At 45.1% G+C, this 23,412-nt stretch overlaps 1 protein-coding gene across 1 annotated transcript in view; it reads right to left on the reverse strand.

Moving 5' to 3' along the window:
• Positions 1 to 995: 995 nt before the first annotated feature.
• Positions 996 to 23,412, reverse strand: part of HNF4A (hepatocyte nuclear factor 4 alpha) — a 40,755-nt gene continuing 18,338 nt past the window's right edge. Inside the window, exons 4-10 of the mRNA XM_056844371.1 lie at positions 14,115 to 14,221; positions 11,488 to 11,643; positions 7,023 to 7,110; positions 5,739 to 5,894; positions 2,812 to 3,048; positions 2,180 to 2,305; positions 996 to 1,158 (exon numbers count right to left, since the gene is read on the reverse strand). Coding sequence (XP_056700349.1) covers positions 1,016 to 1,158; positions 2,180 to 2,305; positions 2,812 to 3,048; positions 5,739 to 5,894; positions 7,023 to 7,110; positions 11,488 to 11,643; positions 14,115 to 14,221 — 1,013 coding nt within the window. The 3' untranslated portion in view covers positions 996 to 1,015. The remainder of the gene's footprint in view (positions 1,159 to 2,179; positions 2,306 to 2,811; positions 3,049 to 5,738; positions 5,895 to 7,022; positions 7,111 to 11,487; positions 11,644 to 14,114; positions 14,222 to 23,412) is intronic.

The raw sequence follows: 23,412 nt of genomic DNA on the forward strand, positions 1-23,412 counted from the left end.
CGCCTCCACCCCAAAACAATCTGACCTGCTCCAGCAAAGCATATTAGGATTAGACAGATTCACCAGGAGCAGAGGTGTATCAAAGGCCATTAATCGCGTTAGCTACGTGGAACATCCATGGCCACAAGTAGTATACCTGAGAGTCAAATTTCGGGTTTGAACCAAGTGAAGGAGGCCATCTCATTCATGTGACATTCCACAGTTAGAAGGATAGATGACCCTTGGTCTGAAACAGCAAGGTAGTTCTTTGTTCAAATAGCCTGCCAGGTCCCTCACTTCAATCGCCAACTACCAGCTGGACCAAGAGTCACCATGATCTGTACTTCAGGAGAACATGCTCATGTCTCTGAATTTTGTTTTTGTTGTTGAAGATCACAGGAAGCATCAAAGTCAGGTGCTCAATTTGTTTTGTCCTGAGGCTGGCAGTGAAACTGGAAGAAGCGCTATGTAGGCTTCTGGGTCAGTAGCAGCCAGTTCAGACTCTGCATTTCCCTCCTTGGGGACCATGCTCATCAGGGAAGGTATAACTCCATGATGTCTCAGAGGAGCTTGGAGCTATTTAGAGATGCCCCGAGTGTAGGTATGTCCGTTCCACCTCCCCCCCTCCCCAGTCTGAAGCCATTTTCTCCCAAACAGTCAGATTGGCAGAGAAATAAAAAAAAAAAAAACCAAAAACAATGAACAACTCAGTGGCAGTGAAGAAACAGGCAGGTCAGTGCAATTGCTGAAACAGTCCACCATCCAGTATGAAGTCTGGGATTCGGCTCTACAAATAAGGCGTCCATCAAGACCAATGCATCAATTCTGCAATGCTCAGGCACAGATGTTCTGCGGCTGTGCGCGGAGATGCCGTTTGCATGCAGTTGCCGCCAAAGGAATCGGTGCCTCGGTGCCCTGGGATTTCTCAGTGAATATTCCATGTCCAGAGTGATCGAGATGTCAACAGGAGGGGTCCCTCCCTCCAAGTCCCCTTGCAGGGTCTTTGTGACAATGAGTGGATCCATTGAGTTGGATGCTAGATAACCTCTTGCTTTGTGATGGTGGTTTGAGAGATCGAGCTGGGCTGTTTGGCTACAGCTGCGATGGCCCCAGGAAGCAGTTTGTATTGTTCAACTCCTGAGCCGGAAGGTGGGGAAGGTTGAGGAGTTTCAGGAGTGGCTGTCGGGAGAAAAAACGATGTTACGAAATAAGCAGTTGTGCAGTCAAAATGTGCAAGTGAAGCAAAGGCATTTTAACGCACAAGAGCCAGAGTGACGTAGTGGTTAAGAGGGGTGGACTCTAATCTGGAGAACCAGATTTGATTCCCCACTCCTCCACATGAAGCCTGCTGGGTGACCTTGGCCCAGTCACAGTTCTCTCTAAACTCTCTCAGCCCCACCTGCCTCACAAGGTGTCTGTTGTGGGGAGAGGAAGGGAAGGTGATTGTAAGCTGGTTTGAGACTCCTTAAAGGTAGAGAAAGTTGGCCCATAAAAACCAACTCTTCTTCTTAAGTCATGGACAAAGCAGATAGGATGTTGGAAGCCAGATCTCTAGCACTTTCTAAAGTTACCCCCCTTTCAGTCATCGTATTTTTCCTGCTCCTACTGTGATTACTGGGAAAGATCCAGCCAATACGTATGGTTGCAATTTTGTATGAACAGGCCGATGTAGATATTTTCTGGCTTCAGCCCACAACAAATCTGAAAAGGCTATGCACTTATATTCACACATCAATTGTGTGTCTCTAGAGGATCGCACATAGCCCACTGTCTTGGTAGGCAAGGTAGGAGTGCCAAAAGACCTAACGATCGGAAAGAGCTATTGTTAAATGCCAATAGATTCATATTGAGGCTATGGCATTTAGTGAGTATATACATGCATTACCCTTTTCCCTTAAGCCTGACTTTAAATGGTCTCTCCAGAGCTCCTGTTTACTTATCTGGTAGAAACAAACAAGTTCCCTGCATATTACTGCATATTTCCTCAAATGCAGCAAATAGCAGCTTGGTCAGGTAAACAAATGCAGGAAAAAAGTTTCAGCTATCCATGCATTGCCTCCAGTGTGGAGAACACCTCCTCTGTCTGTATCCTTTGCACAAGAATATTATCTGTACACAGCCTAACTCACTCTAAGTATCATGATTTGGTGCAAAGGCAAGCATTCCTGGAAAGACAAACCTGTTGTGCAGAGATACTCACACAGCTGCCCATTGTGGATTTGAGCTGGCACTGTGTTGGCCACAATGACGTTTGTACCTAGATTCTCCTGGATAAGGTGTGGGTGCAGAGCATGATGGTGAGCATGAGGAGTATCACTCGACGACCCTGGAAGTATTTATGTTATTAAAAAAAACATTGCTTGCAATGGGCTTGAGTATCAGCAATCACAGAACATACACATACTTTAGTGGCCTCAGTTTGCCTCAGGGCGATGCTGGAAACAGAGAAGAGTTTTAACCCTTTGACCCCCTCTTCATTTTGATATTGGAAACTGGCTCCCTCAATCTGCTAGTAGCATTTAAAAGAGAAAAAGACAAGTCTCGGGTTAAGTGTTGCCTCCTTCCATAGACTGGTGGTGAAAGAATGTACATAGCATGATTTCAATGAGCAACCTCTTCACCGTATGCCAACCACACTGAGAGGACTAACTAACGTCTTTCTTCAGCAGGGAGTTCTGAGCCCAGAGATGAGGGCCAAAGGCTCCTCCCTGGCCCCAGCTGTTTCCTCCCATTTGAAGCGGGGCTGGTGCTTTCACCAGCACCTCCTTCTTAGCCCAACACCTAAAGTCTTAAAGGCCAACCGCCAGCAAAGTTCTCAGCCCCAAGACTCACCCCCTAGCAGCATCTCCTGCAGCAGGTTGTCGATCTTGGCCATGCCGAAGAGCTTGACAAACTGAATCTGCTCTATCATCTGCCAGGTGATGCTCTGGAGGGTCGGCAGCAGGAGAAGCAGCTCTCCAAAGCGTCCCCGGGAGTCGTACTGCCGGTCATTGATGTAGTCCTCCAGGCTGACTTGGACTTGGTACCGCATCCTTTTGATCTTGGTGGGGTCGCTGAGGCCTTTAGCATCTGGAGGAAACCACAAGACTTTAGAGGCAATGCTGTTTCTGAAGGTGGGCGGGTCCATTGAGGGTGGCTCGTGGATTCAGACAGATTCAGATGCCCCTTCTTTCTTTTATTTGGAATATCTTGTTGCTACATTTATCTGAACATTCAGCTCACGCCCCTCAGACTGTACAAGACAAGTCACTTGGGCAGATGATTAGGGATCATGGTCTATACTACTCTGTATAGCTTATTGTGAGTAGGATCCTAGTATGTAATTTTGCATCATTTAATGTGACATGCCAATATTTATTCTTTGCTTCAATTCCATTTTTAGATCTCTGGTTGGTTCTACAATTCTGACATGACCTGGATGACCCAGGCTAGCCCGATCATGTCAGAACTCAGAAGCTAAGCAGAGTTGTCCCTGGTTAGTATTTAGATGGGAGTCCACCAAGGAACTCCAGGGTTGCTATGCAGACGCAGGCAACAGCAAACCATCTCTGAACATCTCTTGCCTTGAAAACCCTATGGGGTCAACATAAGTGCAGAAAAGAGCAACCAAAATGATTAAGGGACTAGAGCAACTGTCCTATGGGGAGCGGTTAGGACGCTTAGGGCTGTTAAGCTTGGAAAGAAGGCGGCTAAGGGGAGACATGATAGAGGTCTATAAAATTTTGCATGGTTTGGAGAGAGTGGACAGGGAGAAGTTTTTCTCCCTCTCCCATAATACTAGACCACGGGGTCATCTGCTAAAGCTGGAGAGCAAGAGATTCAAAACAGATAAAAGGAAACATTTTTTCACACAACGCATAGTTAAATTGTGGAACTCCCTGACCCAGGATGTGGTGATGGCTGCCAGCTTGGAGGGCTTTAAGAGGGGAGTGGACATATTCATGGAGGAGAGGGGTATTCATGGCTATTAGTTAGAATGGATACTGGTCATGCTGCATACCTATTCTCTCTAGTATCAGAGGAGCATGCCTATTATTTTGGGTGCGGTGGAACACAGGCAGGATGGTGCTGCTGCACTCGTCTTGTTTGTGGCTTCCTAAAGGCACCTGGTTGGCCACTGTGTGAACAGACTGCTGGACTTGATGGGCCTTGGTCTGATCCAGCAGGGCCTTTCTTATGTTCTTATGTTCTTAAGTCGGTTGCAACCTGATGGTACTTTCCACCACCACCCTAACCCTATTGCACTGTTAATTGAACATCCCATCCTGTTGATTGTATTGACTCACTCTGTACAATCCACCTTGAGTCCCAGTGAGAAAGGCGGCCAATAAACAAACAAATAACTGTTAACAACTGACAGTGTGGTGTAGTGGTTAAGAGCGGTGGACTCTAATCTGGAGAACCGGTTCGATTCCCCACTCCTTCACATGAAGCCTGCTGGGTGACTTTGGGCCAGTCACAGTTCTCTCTGAACTCTCTCAGCCCACACTGAGGCCGGAAATGGCAAACCACCTCCAAATGTCTCTTGCCTTAAAAACCCTACAGGGTCACCATAAGTCAGCTGTGACTTGACAGCACACACACACACACACACACAATTACTGCTACCTCAGGAATGAAAGGAAAGGGTACATTTTCCTTCAGAGTTTTCCACTTTGCAACATCTCTGAAGCACAGGGTGGGTGGTTTGTTGCCTGTTCCTGGCTGAATGTACAAAATCAGGAACAACAAATCCCACTGCTTCTGGTGGCAGCAAATGTTTATCTCCCTGCTCCGGTTTTGGGGTTACTAGCACCCTTCCCTCACATATCCACATGAGGCCACACAGCATCAAGCTACCAGAGTAATCTTTGCATGATTCATTTGGGGCTGGCACAACAGAGTAAGTGTCATGTAGTGGCTAGAAGAGTAATACTAAGGAGCTCTATGTGGAAGAAAGTCCCATTTTATTAAATGGGGCTTCGTCCCGGGAATGTGTTCTTAGAACTGAGCTGTGACTCAGACAGTTCTCATTCAAATTTCTTCTTTGCCATGTCCTCGTTAGGCGGTCTTAGGAAAGTCACTTCATTTCTCTCAGGATCCAATGTTCAGTTCAGTTTATTTACAGTCATTTGACCAGCAAGTATCAGTACAAAATTACAATTTTTAAAACTGAGGACCTCTGTATCTTACTAGCTACTTTGTCACTGGATAAGAGATAAAAGCATCTTTAACAATAAAATCATCCAAATGGCTAACATTTCTAAAAATTTTAGTCAACACAGGTAAAATCAGCTTATTTCTAATCTCCCGATAAAATTCACATTGTAATAAAATATGTATAAGGGATCCAATGTTCAATATGATCATACGAACTTACCTTACATCCTGGTTAGTACCTGTAAGGGAGGCCACCAAGGAAGTCCAGGGTTGCTATGCAGAGGCAGGCAATGGCAAACCAACTCTCTTTGTCTCTTGCCTTGAAAACCCTATGGGGTCGCCATAAGACAACTGCAACCTGACAGCACTTTCCACCACTTTACAGGGCTGCCGTAAGGACTACTGAGATTGTGTATTTGAGGCTCTTTACACAAAGAGCTATATGCATTAGATGTATACATTATGATGATTATCTCATGTGGCAGCATGTCTTTTGAGAATCCTTTGTCAATGTTTCCTCATAGTATAACCAACTAACCACCAAGAAAATTGCAATCAGTGATTAAACCTATTTTTAATTGTTAGATTCTTTTCCAGTGAGTGAAAAAAATCCATTCTACCTGGATCAAAGAAGATGATGGCTTTCAAACACGCATATTCGTTATCATCAATCTGCAGTTCCTGGAAAGGCAACACAAGCTCATCCAGGATCCGCACGGCCACACGGCTGACCTCCATCAATTCCGGACAGTTCCTGGGGATTATGTGATCATTTCCTGCAGGCAAAAGTGGTTATTCTTTAAAGCCCAACCGAAATGCCTTCACTTTTCTGAACATGCTTCAAGTTTATAGTAAACTGTGCTGTGTCCAAACTGTGTTGTGTCCAAACACAAGCAGCAGTAACTATAGCATGAATTAAGTAGGAAATCTTTACAAGCTCTGTGCATATGCATCTGCTTTTGCTCCTCTCCTCAGAAGATTCCATGCTGGCCTTAATTAGACAAGGGATAGAGAATAAAACTGCTGCTATCATACTGCCCTTGTTCATGAGATGCAGTTCATGAGAGGGAGGGCATCTTGGCCATCTTCTGGGCATGGGGTAGGGGTCACTGTGTGGAGGGGGTTCCTGCATTGTGCAGGGGGTTGGACTAGATGACCCTGGTGATCCCTTCCAACTCTATGATTCTATGATAGCTATGATATTTGACCCCTCTTCTCATGTATAAATTAGTGACCAGAGAAAATTTATCAGTGAAGCTTTCAGGCATCCCCTTTTTTATACATTAGTTGATGGTGTCATATTTTATACCAAGTCTGATTGCTCTTGATTTTCAGTAAACAGAATGAAGGCTTTCCAATTCTGCCATTATACAAGTCTCACTGCTGGAGCAAAACAAAAACAAAACCTCATAACTCATACTGGTGGCAGATGATAGTTTGGAAGTGAGATTCCCACCCTCACTCACTGAGGTGGGAACAGCAGAGGAAAAACTGTTGGCTTCACACCCTCCTTGTGGGCTTCACTGCTTACTGGGTTGGACTCAAGAGGATGCTGGATTAGATAGACCTTTGGTCTGAACCAGCAGGGCTGTTTCTATATTCTCACCCCACTTTCACTCCTAGGAAACAAGCCTTCTTTGCCGATTTTTGTACTGTTTCAAAAATTCACAACTCATTTTAAAAGAAAAATTAGTATTGATCCTCTCTCAGCCTACTTTCAGTAAAAACTACACTCTATTTCCAGCCTTATTATTTAATCACTTGCCAATCCAGCATTTGAATAAGAAACAGGATGTTAGTGCTCCCTTCATTCCAAATTCCTACAAAGAAAACATCTCAGATGGGGGCATGATTAGTGAGAAGAAGCAGAAGCCTCCTGAAATATTGGCAAAGGTGCACGTTACCTAATAGTAAGATGTCTTTGAAGATCATCGACCGCTTGGCCGCTCCCAGTAAGAGATGTTCTCCTGCGTGTGCCCGTAGCAAAGCCACCTGAATGAAGAAAGGCATATTATTATTCAGATGACACAGGAAGGGCAGGGCAAAGGGCTGTGATCCACCCACAGAAAAGAATGTAGACAAAGCACCTCTTCCTACTACCTTCTGGGAAGAACAGGAGGTAACTGCTGGTGTTAGATATGCACTCTGCAACAGGTTATGGGCCCAGAAAGTAATGAGCATGTTAGGAGTTGAGTAACTATCCTGCTGGCCCTGAAGACAATCCTGTTTCTTTGAGAACACTTTAAGGTGGAAGAACACCCCCCCCCCCAAATATAATTTTACTTGCTTATTTGCTTAGGGGGAGGGAAGGCAGCATGGTATAGTCTGATCTTGTCAGATCTTGGAAACTAAGCAGGGTCAACCCCAGTTAGTATTTTAATGGAAGACCACCAAGGAATACCAGGGTTGCTATGCAGAGGAAGGCACTGGCAAACCACCTCTGTTAGTCTCTTGTCTTGAAAATCCCATAAGAGGCTCGCCATAAGTTGGCTGCTACGTGACAGCACTTTACACACACACACATTTACTTAGGGCAAAATCCATTCTTCAGGCATCTGAAGCTCTGCACACAGGAAGGGATTTTACTGAATCCTCTGTCTGGAGTTCTCTTCCCCTCTCCAGCTGGCTGACAGCCACAAGGCACAGCATAATTGGTACGAGGTCACCTCCTCTGTCCCAGTAACTGGCCTTAACACATCATCTTTTAAGAAAGTTACAAGGGAACCTCACTGATTGCTCAGTGGCACTTTCTGATCTTTTGCTGATACCTCTAGAGTCTGCAACATTTTATTCATTTACTTAGTACATTTTTATCACATTCTTCCTTGAAGGTGATGTACATAGTCCTGCCCCATTTTATCCTCACAACTACTCTGTGAGGTAGGTTAGGCTGAGTGAGTGAGGCTAGCCCAAGATCAGCCAGTACGGCAAGTGAAGATGTGAACCCACTTCTCCCTGGTCCTAGTCCAAAATTCTAACCACTAGCCAATACTGGCTCAATGGATGTGACTGTTTGCACTTTTGTACAACACCTAGTTCTTGTTACCAACTAATAATAGTTATTATTTTCCTCAGTGCTGGTACATTGTGAGACTAGGGTCTCTGGAGCAGAAATCACTGGCAGGTTGGGTATCTAGGAGGCAGAGAGATGGGGGGAAGTATATGCATAGAAGTCTTTCAACAGCTTCTGTCGCAGATAATGGCCAATCTGGCTAGCATAGGGTTGCCAACCTCCCTGTACTAGCTGGAGATCTCCAGCTATTACAACTGATCTCCAGCCGATAGAGATCAGTTCACCTGGAGAAAATGGCTACTTTGGCAATTTGACTCTATGGCATTGAAGTCAATGCCATAGATCTGACAACCCTATCAGTGGGACAGCCTCCCCAATATTAGCATCCCTGCCATCATGCCATTGATTTCTCTGGTAGGCATCTTGTTGCAAAAAAGAACATAAGGTTGCCTTTTTAAAATTTCTCTCTGTGCCCTGTTGTTAATGATTGCATTGTGTCACTTTACACCCTTCAGCAATTCGCAAGAATGTTCTGAATCTCCTGTCCTACTTCTCTTGAAAAGCTCTGTAGAAACAAAGGTTAAGACAAAGATTCAGCATGACATGGATGCTTCTTAATGTCCGACTAGGACTGAGCTATGTGGCAAACAACCACTAAACATTAACCGAAGGATTTGGGGAAAGGATTTCTTTATGGGGATGGGCCAATTTGTATGTACTGAACAAACAGAGAAGGAGAAATATCTCGCAAGAAAGAGCTAAAAAGACGGAAGGGTTTCTCAAAGCTTCACTCTCTGTATCAAGCCAAAGAAGGGGAGACAAATTTTGACAGAACAGAGTTCTGATGTTGTCTAGAAAGGGACCAAGTCTTAAAAAGAGCTCTCATATAAAAACCTCCCTGGAGGTTTTTAAGCAGAGGCTAGATGGCCATCTGTCAGCAATGCTGATTCTATGATCTTGGGCAGTTCATGGGAGGGAGGGCATCTTGGCCATCTTCTAGGCATGGAGTAGGGGTCACTGGGGGTGTGGGGGGAGGTAGTTGTGAGTTGCCTTAATTGTGCAGGGGGTTGGACTAGATGACCCTAGTGGTCCCTTCCAACTCTATGATTCTATGATTCTAAAGGCATTCTACAAATAAACCAGAGCATGCAGTGGGAAATGGAGGCACTCTCAGTAGCAGGGAAGTTATTGTGGGGGAAACAGTCCATGATGTATGTATCAGAGATTGTCTTCCCAAGCCTTGTTCATTGTCTGGATATGCACAATATTAGCTCTGGTGCACGGCTATCCCCCATGAGCAAAGTAATGTAACAACGTAAGATCCCCTGCTGTGCTGGATCTGAAGTCCAATGAGTAGAACTGAGGAGGGCGTGGTGGTTCAGTGGTAGAGCATGGCTGACATCAAAAAGGTCCTTGGTTCAACCCTCAGCATCTCCAGTTAAAAGGATCAAGTAGTGGGATTTGAGAGGCCTCTACCTAACACCCCTGGAGAGCAGCTTGCCAGTCTGAGAAGACAATACTGATCTTGATGGACCAATGGTCTGATTCAGTATAAGGCAGCTTCATGTGTTCACATTTCCTGTTCCCCAAAATGGCCTGCCATACCCCTTCAGGAAGTCTGCAAGCAGGGCATCAAGACAGCAGCCTTCTCCCATTGTTTGTGTCCTCAAGAACTGCCTGTCCCTCTTGGGGAGCCAGCTTAATGTAGTGGTTAAGAGAAGCGGACTCTAGTCTGGAGAACTGGGTTTGATTCCCCACTTCTCCACATGAGCGGGGGACTCTAACCTGGTGAACTGGGTTGGTTTCCCCACTCCTACACATGAAGCCAGCTGGGTGACCTTGGATTAGTCACAGCTCTCTTAGAGCTCTCTCAGTCCCACCTACCTCCCAGAGTGTCTGTTGTGGGGAGGGGAAGGGAAGGTGATTGTAAGCCACTTTGATTCTTCCTTAAGATTCTTCCGTATAACTTCTACACATGGTCAGAGATCACTATTACCTTGGAGAGGGTTAACCCACCCCAAAATAGTTGTTGTTTTTTAAAGAAGAAGTGAACTTGGGGTAGTTTTGGATTTGTACAACTCTAAATCAGATCTTTGGCTGGCTGCGCTGATCTGTATTTATCCGTCCCCACTGTGGGCACCCTTTGGCTGTTTGATACGGGGATTAATGATGATGCCTAAGGTGCCCTGACCTGGACAGCCCAGACTAACCTGATCTTGTCAGATCTCAGAAGCTAAGCAGGGTTGGCCCTGGTTAGTACTTGGATGGCAGACCAACAAGGAAGTCCAGGGTCACTACACAGAGGCAAAACACCTCTGTAAGTCTCTTGCCTCGAGAACCCTAAAACGGGGTCACCATAAGTCGGCTGTGACTTCATTCCACTGTATGCACATGGGCTAAGGGTCAAACTGGAAGAGCCACGTAGCACAGATCTCTGCTAGTCTTTGAAAGAATCATTATAGCTCTGGTTTGTATCAGGGCCACGAAGGGAGGGTACAGGGTGCTTAACCCTTCTGCCCTCACATGGCTATTGAAATCAAAACCTGACACATATCACATGACATTATTAGCACTGTATGGAAAACTACAGGTACCACTATTTAGCCTGTCCTTTTTTCTTTCAAGTGTGCGGGTAGGGAGTAATGGTTTTGTTCTGTGAAACCACACGAAGGAGTGAAAGGCTTAAACCGCTCCCCTCCCCCCCCCACATGCAACTCTGATCTATCAGAATCCCTGTGGAAGTAATTGAGCTTACAAGGATACTGGGAAAATCCATTCATGGATCTACTGGCATCTTATCTGCTTTGACCCTTAGTGGAGTTAGTTTTAGAGAGGAGGAGGAGGAGGAGGAGAAGAAGAAGAAAAAAAGAATAGGTGGTTTTTATATGCTGACTTTCTCTACCACTTAAGGAAGAATCAAACCAGCTTACAATCACCTTCCCTTCCCCTCCCCACAACTGACACCCTGTGAGGTAGGTGGGGCTGAGAGAGCTCTAAGAGAGCTGTGACTAACCCAAGGATTGGACTGCTTCTGGCAGTCCTATCCCACACAGAGTAACAACACTCTATGCCCATGTGCTGGAAGGTCCATGTGCTGGAAGGTCCATGTGCTGGAAGAGTGATTATATGAGCCTTATTTGCTCAAGATCATGTCCTTGTCATTATGGTTTTTCCAAAGAACTGGGTGAGTGGAAATGAGTAGTAATGAGACAACTATGCACAATTGGGGTATCACAAACTGCCTGAAAAGTAGTTCTTACAACTGGAATGAGGAACGTGCATTTTCTCTGAAAAATCACAGTATACTTTCAGATTAAAACTGAAGAGAGAACCAAAGAACTGGAAAAGAAGCTCACCTGATCGTCCAGAGGAAGCTCACAGAAGGCTGGGATATACTTGGCCCACTCCACCAGCACTAACAACTGCTGCTTCATAGACTCACAGACATCCGCAATGTTGGCAATCTTTTTCCCTCTGATATCTCCACTGATCACGGAAATGGACGATGACATCTACAAGAGTGAGAGGCACTTCGTATGACATTGCTTGGTGAGGTAAGGGAAGTCAGGACACCTCCAGGCACCATAAAATCTGAGACCGCTGTTATCCTGATCCCCCGTTTCAGTTCTGATCTCTGCATTCAAACCCGGTGTATGTTAATCCTGGGTAAAGGTGATGCAAGTAACATCTGGCTTGCTGAGGACAAAGAAAAGGGCTGGAGGAAAGACAGGCCTCACAGTGGCTGGAAGAGACCAGGCAGCCTCTGGAAATTGCCCCAGCGGGTAATGCTTCACCAGAAATCAGCACACAGAGATAACAAGACCGTATTGTAAGCGGCCTTGACCCACGAGGCAAAGCAGGGCATAAATATTTTAATTAATAAATAAACAAACAAACAAACCATCAAGGACCTCCATTCATTACATCATTTGGCCTTTTGACTTAAAACATTCTTCCCCATCACTATTAGAATGTCTTTGGTTTTACTTTTGCAAAAGTGGTTCAGACACATATGTATGCTCTGCAATCGCCATTACATCACTATTGGAGATGTTTAAGCAGAGGTTGGATGATTATTTAAAGTTTGGTTTTATGGCTTTTAAAGTAATCTATTTTAAGTATTTTATTAATATTGTAAGTTGCCTTGGCCCTGACCTAGATGACCCAGGCTAGCCTGATCTCGTCAGAAGGTTGGCCCTAGCTAGTCTTTGGATGGGAGACCACCAAGGAATACTAGGGTTGCTATGCAGAGGAAGGCAATGGCAAACCACCTCTGTTCATCTCTTGCCTTGAAAACCTACTGGGTAGTGATAAGTTGGCTGTGACTTGACAGTACTTTACACACCCATAGAAGCTGCCTTGAGCTCCGCATGGAAGAAAGATGGCGAATAGATATTTTAAATAAATAAATAACACAAAGTATTTATCAGGGATGCTTTAGGTCATCCTGCATGGTGCAGGGGGTTGGACTGGATGGTCTTTAGACCCCTTCCAATTTTTTAATGCTATTCTATACACTGAAAGTGTTGGAAATCCTGGCCTTCCTCAGTAGGCAGTCTTCTTCTCTGCGTGATCTACTAGCCAGTTCATTGCTCTTCGCCTTCTTTCTTCCTCTTTCTATTGTAACATTCTCACGCTGGTCCTCCCAGCTCTTTATCCCTAGATACCAACTCACTTGTTTACTAAGCAAGGAAATGTGGCTACCTGCAATGGATTCCCCACCCCCTCAAAGCCAACAGATTTTATTTGCTGAAATCTTGCCAAATCTAGAAGTGCTAAAGTATAAATAACATTGTAAAAACACACACACAGCTTGCTGTGTTGTATCTTAATGGAGGAACCCGGAAGGATTAGCACATAAATACTGATCTCTGGGTGAGTGACCCTGGATCAGAGAAAGAATTCCCATAGCTGGATCTGCCCTTATTTTTTTTAATTGGATTCCCCCCCCCCAGACTGGATCTGGCCCCTTGAGAGCTGTTATCCGGTCTGCAAGGCAGCCACCACCCCATACCGATCTGGGCTGGCAAGCTCGCTGTGGGTTCATCAGCCGAGGCAGCCACCCTCCCACTCTCGATCTGGGCTGGGGAGCCTGCTGCAAGGCAGCCACCTCCCCCAGTCCCACTATGGGCTCGCCAGCTGAGGCAGTGGGCACCCCCCCCCCCACTCTCAATCTGGGCTGGCGACCAAGTGACATTTATGTCCTATCTAGGCCTCGTAATAAATGAGTTCGACACCCCTGCATTAAGTAGTACAGAAATTTACATCATAGGATCAGTTTTGCATAGTTTGTAAAAGGCCAAGAGAGTGGGAGCTTTTCCTGACATCCTTGGGTAGGCCATTCCACCAAGTGGGGGCCAAAACAGAGAAGGCACGTATACGGGCAGTTGTTGATTTTGCCCATTTGCAGGTTGGCACCTGCAGAAGCCCCTGCTGACATGAACGACGTTGTCGTGGTGAGGCACAGGGAGAAAGGCAGCCCCCAAATAAGATACTTATTTAAATTAAAATAAATACTTACTGGACCTTCTCTTCCACTATGAGACTGGAAGGATACTCCAGTCCTTGCAGCTGGATTATTGGCTATTCCACTGATAAGAGAACATTCTGCACAAGGACTTTTTCAGCAGCAGCTTCAGTGCTGTGGAATGGCCTGCCCACTGGATAATGGCCTACCATTATTTAGGTGGAAATATAAAACGGAGCTTTGATAAGAGCTTTTGGGTAATTCCATTTCTGGTTACAACTGTGGGGTGGCATATAATAGCCCAGGTATTTTAGGGACCAGTTGGATACTCCTTGTGCTTAGTGACATGGAATAGATCTGGTCAAACTGAACACTGCTTTTCTAGACACTAAGAAATAGATAGAGGACTTATGAAATTAGCTTGCAATTTATAAATATCAACTGAAAAGAGGGTGAGATGGAAAGAAAACGTTAAGCTGCAGTGATGCTGATTTTTTCACAGATTGGGAAAAGTACCTGTTGTGAAAGGACTTCTGCTTGCAGTAAAACGTTGATGGAAGGCAAGCTGCTGTCTTCATAGCTGGATCGACGGGTGCTGATTCGATCACGTTCATTCTGTACGGCTACAAAAAGCAAAATGAAAACACAAAATCCTTTTAAAATACTCTGGGGGGAAAAGCTCAGTACAAAAAAAAAAGCCTTCGTAGGTGTAAACGGTCTTTGGCATTTGAAGAACTACAATTTTAAAATTTACATCAGTTTTTAAATTGATCGATAGGCATGCATGAAGCATGGATCTAAAAATACATTTCATATTCACTGAATTTTATCTGTTACTTGTAAAAGCACACTTTTAGTCTTCCACTTACCATTTCCCCCCTCCCCCATCTTGGCAAACATCTTAATCTCTGTCGAAGGCTTTCACGGTCAGAGTTCATTGGTTCTTGTAGGTTATCCGGGCTGTGTAACCGTGGTCTTGGTATTTTCTTTCCTGACATTTCACCAGCAGCTGTGGCAGGCATCTTCAGAGGAGTAACACTGTCCTTCAGTGTTACTCCTCTGAAGATGCCTGCCACATCTGCTGGCGAAACGTCAGGAAAAAAAATACCAAGACCACGGTTACACAGCCCGGATAACCTACAAGAACCAATCTTAATCTCTCTTCCTGGTATAGAAGAGTGTGTGTGGGGGGACTTTTGTTTCAACAATGCAGTTTTCCTTCATTATTCCCTTCCTCTGTTTGCCAGAAGAAAGCCTTGTTTCATGAATGCCAAGGGCGAAAACTCATGGGAGGTTTTGCCTTGGATTTGCCGCTCTCTAAATGCACATTTTCCCCAGCCAAATTCTCAAAACTCAAAAATAAGCCCCCCATGCAGAGTTTTGAGAATTCAGATGGGGAAAATGTGCATCGAGAGAGTGGCAAATTCAAGGCAAAACCCCCCATGCGTTTTTGCCCCAAGTTCCTCCCTCCCTGGTTTGGGGAAAGTCCTGACATTTTTGAAGTTACTTGGGGAAAACTATGGTTCATGTGCTTTCCCTGCTGTAATTGTTGCTGCTATTCCAAGGAGAAAGAGGAGAAATTGGGTGGCGGAGGTCTTCCTACAAAAGGGCATATAGGTGCACTGTTGGTACAGGCAATGATATCTAATTAAAAATAAGAAAGCAGTGAAACTGACAAGGTTGTACCCAGCACTTGTCTATTTCACAAGAGAGCAGAGGATGAGATGGAAAATAGCATCAGATCAGGTCAAGGTACCTGTGGAACTGCATCAGTCTAGACAGAAAGAAGTAAGGCCAACATGTGCAGATGGAAGGGTGTCTTCTGCACTGGTGGTGGTGGAGGAAAGTGCTATCAGGTTGCAGCCAACTTGGAGGGCTTTAAGAGGGGAGTGGACATATTCATAGAGGAAAGGGGTATTCGTGTCTATTAGTTAGAATGGATACTAGTCATGCTGCATATCCATTCTCTCTAATATCAGAGGAGCATGCCTATTATTTTGGGTGCAGTGGAACACAGGCAGGATGGTGCTGCTGCACTCATCTTGTTTGTGGCTTCCTAGAGGCACCTGGTTGGCCACTGTGTGGACAGACTGCTGGACTTGATGGGCCTTGGTCTGATCTAGCAGGGCCTTTCTTATGTTCTTATGGTGACCCCACAGAGTTTTCAAGGCAAGAAATGTTCAGAGGTCAGCCTCAAGGTGGGGCCTGGAGTTCTGCTGAAGCCTGCCACTCCATAGCAACCCTGGACTTCTTTGGTGGTCTCCCATCCAAATACTAACCAGGGCCGACCCTGCTTGGCTTCGGAAATCTGATAAGATCAGGGCTATCTGATGACATTTAAAGTAGAAAAGGCATAACCTCTGGAATGGTGGTTTTATATATTAACCGAAGAGACTAAGGATTCCTGAGTGATAACTGAGGCATGTTAAAATGCGTGTGGGATTTCAACCCAGGAAGCTTTGTAAGAGCTTCACCTCTGGCGAGCTTGTAGCAGCCCAAATACAACAATGTTTGTGTGTGTGTGTGTGTGTGTGGGGGGGGGGAATCTTAAACAGGGCTGCTCAGAATCTGTCTCCGGTCAAATTCAATGGGTCTTACTCCCATGAAAGTGTTCTTAGCACTGTATTGTGTGACTGTAAAAAAATCCAATTGGATCCCATCCAAATTAGGGAAATTAAGCAAATTTTCTCAGATTTATTTCAACTAATTTATTCTGAGTTTAAGATCAAAGAATTTGAGTATGCTAGTCAACAGGGATTAGGTTTGGATTTATAGCAAAGGGGAAAAGGGAACAAAATAACCAAAACCTTTGCTAAACAAACAAGCAAATTATTAAATTAACAATGCAAGAATCATAAGCATTGCTGGCAAGGCAAGTATAATCAATCATGAGATAAGACACAGAAATGTACACATATGCCTCGCAATATATATGTAAATTAATGATAAGAAGGTACACAATAGAAAGGCAGTAACAATATGAAATAGTGGCCACATTGTATAAAGAAACTGCTTCCCAATAACCCTGCTCTAGTGTTTTTCTTTAGATAATAATTATTTCTTGTTCACCGAAGCTTTTGATTACCTGTGAATGGAAAACAACAGCCATACAAAAAGTATAAGCTGCTTTAGTTCCATTCTCTGGAAAGTTTCACGCAGCTTTCTGGACAGAAACTACCCACAACTTTTCATGCTGTTTTTTGAAGCCACAAAGACTAGATTGCTGACTTTTTTAAGGCAAAGATTTCTGCACAGAACTCGGGGGATTTAGGCAGTATGAGCTAGTCTTCATGAAGGTTGTGTTGGGACTTAGTGGGACAGGTAGGGAAATGTCAGGATTGGAGGATAATGAAATCAGAAACAGGGCAGAACTGCTGACTGAGAGATGGCAGCAAGCATTTTGGAATAATGTTATCAGCCTGTGTTCAGTAAGCCTAGTAACTGAGATGTTTTTCTTTATAGACAGAAGAAGAAGAAGAAGAGTTAGTTTTTATATGCCGACTTTCTCTACCACTTAAAGAAGAATCAAACCAGCTTGCAATCACCTTCCCTTCCCCTTCCCACAGCAGACACCCTGTGAGGTAGGTGGGGCTGAGAGAGCTCTAACAGAGCTGTAACTTGCCCAAGGTCACCCAGCTGGCTTCGTGTGTAGGAGTGGGGAAACAAATCCAGTTCACCAGATTAGCCTCCACCACTCATATGGAGGAGTGGGGAATCAAACCAGGTTCTCCAGATCAGAGTCCACCGCTCCAAACCACCGCTGTTAACCACTACACCACGCTTGCTCTCCCTGTGAAGAGATCATTGTAAACAATGGCACTAGCTGCAGTTGGAAGATTTAGCAGTTCTATTCCGGTGTCTCCTGACAGGACACACGGTCCGTTTGTGACTGCCACTAAGGTCTCGAGAGGCACGCCAGGTTGCCAAGTCATGCATTCGCCTATCACTTGAGGCCCACCAACCCTCTCTTTGGCTAATCACAAGAATAGCCATGTGAAACAATATCTGATTGTTGTTATTATACCTGTAGCACTCCAGATTTATTTTCCAGTCGTATCATTCAGCTTGATAAAAGGGCTATAATGAGGCTGTACAGAAATTAAAGCCGTGTAGTCAGCAGCTGTTAATAGGAGTGCTCAAGGTTACACAATTTGTTATCAAGATCCCTCCCCCCCTCCCTCCGCTCAGTCACGGCATGATGTTTTCTAAATGTTTGCTCAGTATTTAGCTGGTCATGGACCTAATGTAACTTCTATTGAATATTAACAGACAAATACAAAATGGGCTCAGGAAGAGTAGAGGGTTCCTCTATCCTTCAGACAAACCTAAGCTAAGTCTTTAGAAACACCAGTGCTTATGGCAAGGATGAGAATTTGGGACGGGACATAAGAAACAGACCAATGTTCTATGGCAGTGATCCCCCACATGGACCCTTAATAGCCATAGTGCTCACTACTGTGTTTCCTGGTGCCCACTTCTCTCTTTCCCAAAGCAACGATCCAACCCTGACCTTCCTCCACCTCACTGAGGCAGGAAGTCCTTCAGAAGAGCCAAGGAGTCATAATCTTTGTGTCTACATGAAGCAACCATTTGGAAACACCCGCCTTGATCATAAGAGGATCCTTTGCTTAGAACCTAGCAACACTTTGTGATTGGTCCCAACACCCATAACAGTCATTTTGTGGTGGAGCCAAATAAGGGTTGCCGACTGGCCTGGATAAAAGTGTCCAGTCCCTTTAATAGAGGTTCATGAGATGTTATTTCTCAGGTTATATTATTTACCTCCGTGCCATATACAGCTTCACTTGTTGATTTTCATACATTAAGCCTCTATTAAAGGGACAGGATTTTTTTTTCTCCAGGCCAGTTGTCAATCCTATCCTAAAGGCCCTTATTTACATTCCAAATGTGCTCAACAAAGTTGGTGACTCCAGTCTATGAAGCCCGGAATCATATTTCCCACAGTGGCCAATCACATGTCCTTACAAATCCCACTACCAGGATGAGGGGATCAGCCCTTCCCCTCAGTGATCAGAATTCAGCAAGACAGTTCCTTTCAGCCATCATAACAGCCGCTGATAGATCTATCCGCATGAATATGCCGAATCCATTCCATAATCATCTAAACTAGCAACATGAATCCCAAGGCATGAATCTGCAGAATATGGGCTAATTCCGTAGGTGTGGCCATGTTGTCTGTTGCAACCCAAACAGAAAAGAGTCTTAGACAGATGCATTTGAGCTGTGGATCAGGTTGGAATCAATAATAAGACTTTGTATTTATGCAAAAAGTTTTGTGTTCTAAGCTTCACCTTCACTGTGTTATCAGTCATATTTTTTTTGCCGTCAAGTCACAGCTGACTTATGGTGACCCCATAAGGTTTTCAAGGTAAGAGAAGGTGGGAGGTGGTTTGCCATTGCCTGCCTGTGTCATGACCCTGGTATTCCTTGGAGGTCTTCATCAAAATACTAGCCAGGGTCAGAGCTGAGAGTGTGTGACTGGCCCAAGGTCACCCAGCAAGCTTCCATGGCATGAGTGGGGATTTGAACCTGGGTTTCCCAGGTCCTAGTCCGACACCTTAAGCATTACACCACGCTGCCTCTCTATCAGTCACAATAGGCCAACATTATTGTACCCATGTTACCAATTTGAGGGCTGAGGCAACAATGGTTTAGGTTTAGGTCACCTAAGAAGTTCAGCAGGAAAAGAGGAAAACCCAACAAGAGATGGATTGACTCAATAAAGGAAGCCACAGCCTTCAATTTGCAAGATCTGAGCAAGGCTGTCAAAGATAGGACATTTTGGAGGACTTTCATTTATAGGGTCACCATGAGTCGGAAGCGACTTGATGGCACTTAACACACACACAAACAAGACGTTCATGGCTGATGAGGTATTCTGAACTGGATCACAGCTCTTAGGACCCAAAAGCATATGATACGGGAAACATTCACTTGGATCTCCAAGTGATTTAAGCTCAAGAAGCAGCTGCAGTGTGTATATGGTGGCTGGGGTCATGGCGCTGGGTCTCAATCTCCCCACCACCACCAGTGTCATTTTCCTGAGATAAACCATCTATCTTGTGCTGCTATTAACCCCAGTCAGAAGAAAAGACAGGTATGGTACCTATGACCTTTCTCGTGCATTTTTCTCCCACCCTTCCTCCAAGCAGCTCAGGGCAGCTCACATGGTCCTCCCTTCCCCATTTATCCTCACAATAACCCTCAAAGGTAGATAAGGCTGACAGCGAGTGACTGTCCCAAGGTCACTGTGACAGATGGGCAAAGGACTTGCCTCTTTCTGTCAGTCTCCAGTCCCCCTATTCCTGTTTGTTGTGTGTGCAGAGTGGATAACAGCCAACCAGGGCCCATGGATGGCTGAAGGAGCCAAACATGACAGGGAGTGAAAGAGAAAATCTGTCACACAGTCAGCTCTTTTTTTAGATAGGGTCCGAGCCATCAGAGAGTGAGGCTGAAGGGATTCTGTCTCAGAGCCTGTCTTTGAGAGGAAGCAGCTAAAACAGTGAATGTTTTCAGATAGGGTCTGATTCTCCAGAAGTGTAGGTGGGAAGAAATCCTTTCTCAGGAGACTCTGAGGCCTTTTTTGCATGGTAATGAGCAGCGTGTTTCAGGCTGAATTGCTCCGCATATTAAAAAAAAATTTTCACACTGAACTGTCATTCCGGAAGTGACTGCGAAGCCGGCGCTTACCTGCTTCGCATTACTAAAGAGCCCATTTAACGCGACCTTTGGTGTTTGTGCGAAGAATCCCCCTGAAGGAACCATGCAAAATAACAGCAGCGGGTTAGCTATGCACATGCCAATGGCTGTGCAAACAGGAACAAAAGAGCAGGCGAGTGTGGGGGGGTGGAATTTCTCCTTTTGCGTCGGGACATTGCGTAAAGGCATTTTTAAAGTCGCATTTAAAAAAAAAGCTTTGAGCGAGCATCAAAATTGACCATGCATAAATGGCCTGAATGTCTCAGGCAACTGGGACAAAGCAGGCTAATTTCAGTGAACATTTAAAAGAGGAGACTGTGCTGTCTCTGGATCTGGTTTTCAGGGGTACCAGGCGGAGTTATTGGAATTTCCAGAAAGTGCTCAAACTTCTGCTGCAAGATTCCTAAGGTTGAAAAAAGGCCAAAGAAGCACCTCAGGAATCAGAGCTTGGCTGAATCTGATAACTGCTGTCCGCCTCAGATGGAATTACTGCTTCGAGAAGCTACAGGGCTTGTCTGTCAGACAAAGGTTAGGGGAGAGACCTCACTGGTCACAGCATGCTTCCTCGTTTTAAACAGCATTTAAATCGCTGATATTCACAATCACCCAGAGAGCTTCAGGGTAGAATGGGGATTCGAACTCAGGCTGCCCAGATCATAGTCTGTCAGTCAAACCGCTACACCACTCTGGCTCTATAATATGAGGCCTCTGTTTTTCCCCTACTGGCCCTAAGAGAAATTTGGAGAAGCAACTGATTTTTTTAAGTCAAACAACAAAGGGAGAAACATTCTTCCCCCACCACCCCGAAAGCTGTTCGGGATCTCTAGCAGAGAATTTCCAGCTTTGTCCCAAATTACACTTTTAAAAGATCCTTCAATAGCAATTTAAGCAGCATGAATGAAACTTGACACGATTGTGGTCTGCTCAAAGTCTCATCCCTTGGATTGGTCCACATGAATGAAGCTGACATGACTTCAGCTCTCCTGCTATGCCCTCTCTGCTTTTATGGTGGGGAGAGAGGGAAGCAAATTTCCCCAACCTATATGGAAAAGGAACTGCAGCAACACTGGAAACTTTGGCAGAGTGGGGATTTCTCCAGCAGCTGTAAATTTCCCCAGCAGCTGCAGTAGGCAACAGTTCTAGTTCAGAGGAGAGCAGGGCTGTTTTGGCACTTGAAAAGGTACATGTGAAGGGTGGGGGTGGGACAAGATCACCTTGTCCCGTTGCGCCATGGTGGGATTTCGAAATGGTAAAATTCTTCTCCAAAAAGGTGTTGGCGGCAATGGATTGGACCCATGGCTGCTGTAACGTCTAGTTTGGCTCCAAGTGCACTTGGGATCATAGAGAACTAGTCAGATAATGAACTAGTCAGATCTGAGTTCTAAGAACTTGACTCGTTTTCTCCACAGCCTCACAGGAACTTCAGAGAAGTCTGCAAGGGCCCAATTTGTCTCAAGGTCACAGCATGCGGAGAGGAGGGTCCCCTGCTCCTCCCCACACAGTGTTTCCCCACAGGAGGGGCCGTGGCTCAGTGGTAGAGCATCTGCTTGGCATGCAGAAGGTCCCAGGTTCAATCCCCGGCATCTCCAGTTAAAGGGACTAGGCAAATAGGTGATGTGAAAGAACCCTGCCTGAGACCCTGGAGAGCCGCTGCCAGTCTGAGGAGACAATACTGACTTTGATGGACCAAGGGTCTGATTCAGTAGAAGGCAGCTTCATGTGTTCATGTGTTCAACTGAAATGGTCTGGGAGAGGGGAAGTTATTAGCCCCAGCTCCTGTGGTCATTTCAACTTGAACCTGGACTCGACTTGTTAGAAATTGTAACATGCAGCTTTTAGGTAAAGGGAGGCAAGTGGTGCTTCTATCCCAGCAGCTGAAGAACTATTCCCTGAGGCTATCCATGGGGTAAGAACTAGATAATTAGCACTGAGTAGTGTTAATATAGGGTTCATTCCAAAAAGTGATAGTCCAGAGCGGAGGTTCCCAAACTGTGCTCCGTGGAGCACTTGGGGCTCCGCGAAACATCTCCTACTGCTCCATGAAGAGATTGGAAAGAAAAAAACTACTGTCATTTGGTTTAGTATATAGGTGCTAGGTGAAAATTAGTGCTCCGTGATGAATTTCGCTCCTGAAAAGTGCTCAATGACTCAAAAAGTTTGGGAACCGCTGGTCTAGAACAACCCCGGGTTTGCTTAATATGTAGCAAAAGATGAGCCCAGAAACTGTTCTGGAAGCACTGGATGCTGTAGCTTAACTTGATCATGGACTTGATCAGAAACCTAGCTAGGAGACCACAAGGATCCCCATCCCAAAGCAGAATAAGCCCAATAATTAAAAACAACAACCATAAGTTAGGCAGTAGTTATAAAAAAAATCAGATTGCCAGATTCAAAGATGGAAAAAGCCCCACCAACTAATATATTTTTGTTTGGGCTTCAAGAGACTATGAGTTATGCAAACTCTGCATGTGTGAATATATTTTACATGAGTACAAACAGTCAAATGTACGCAGAGGGTGTGTATCCAACCATCTTGGAGCAGGGTTTTCCCACTTCTCCCCTCCTCCATAATGCATTGGGCCGCCTGATTATTTGTTCCTGGGTGTCAGTGAACCCGTAGAATAAATGTATGGGCAAAGCAGGGTCTGTAGTAGGAGGGTGATCAGCAGAGTTCTCTGTCACCCCTTCCGCAAATTGAAGTGCCATTTCATTACAGTAACTGCATTGTTGGATACATGCCCGGGTTTTTATGCATGCACATATTTGATCAACATTTCCCTCGCATATACTACAAAAATACCTTCTGTCTACATAGACACTTGAGTAAGGGCCAATTCACACCTTATAAAGTCTTGTCGATCAGCACTAGGAGTTACATACTCAGAATTTAATCCCCAGCCATGTATGGGCCCCATTTAGCCTCTCCCCTGGACTGTTTTCCTGATCTGGAACAGCCACAGGGAGCTACTGGGGAGATTTACATTTAATGGTAACTACACATAAGTTTCCCCAATGGGGAAAAATGCCTCTTTGAGCTGTGTCCAGTTGGGAAAATAGCATGAGGAGCAGAGTTTGAGCCCCCTCACTCCATGCA

Source organism: Euleptes europaea, chromosome 2 (genome assembly GCF_029931775.1).
Source record: "Euleptes europaea isolate rEulEur1 chromosome 2, rEulEur1.hap1, whole genome shotgun sequence".
Classification (NCBI taxonomy): domain Eukaryota; kingdom Metazoa; phylum Chordata; class Lepidosauria; order Squamata; family Sphaerodactylidae; genus Euleptes; species Euleptes europaea.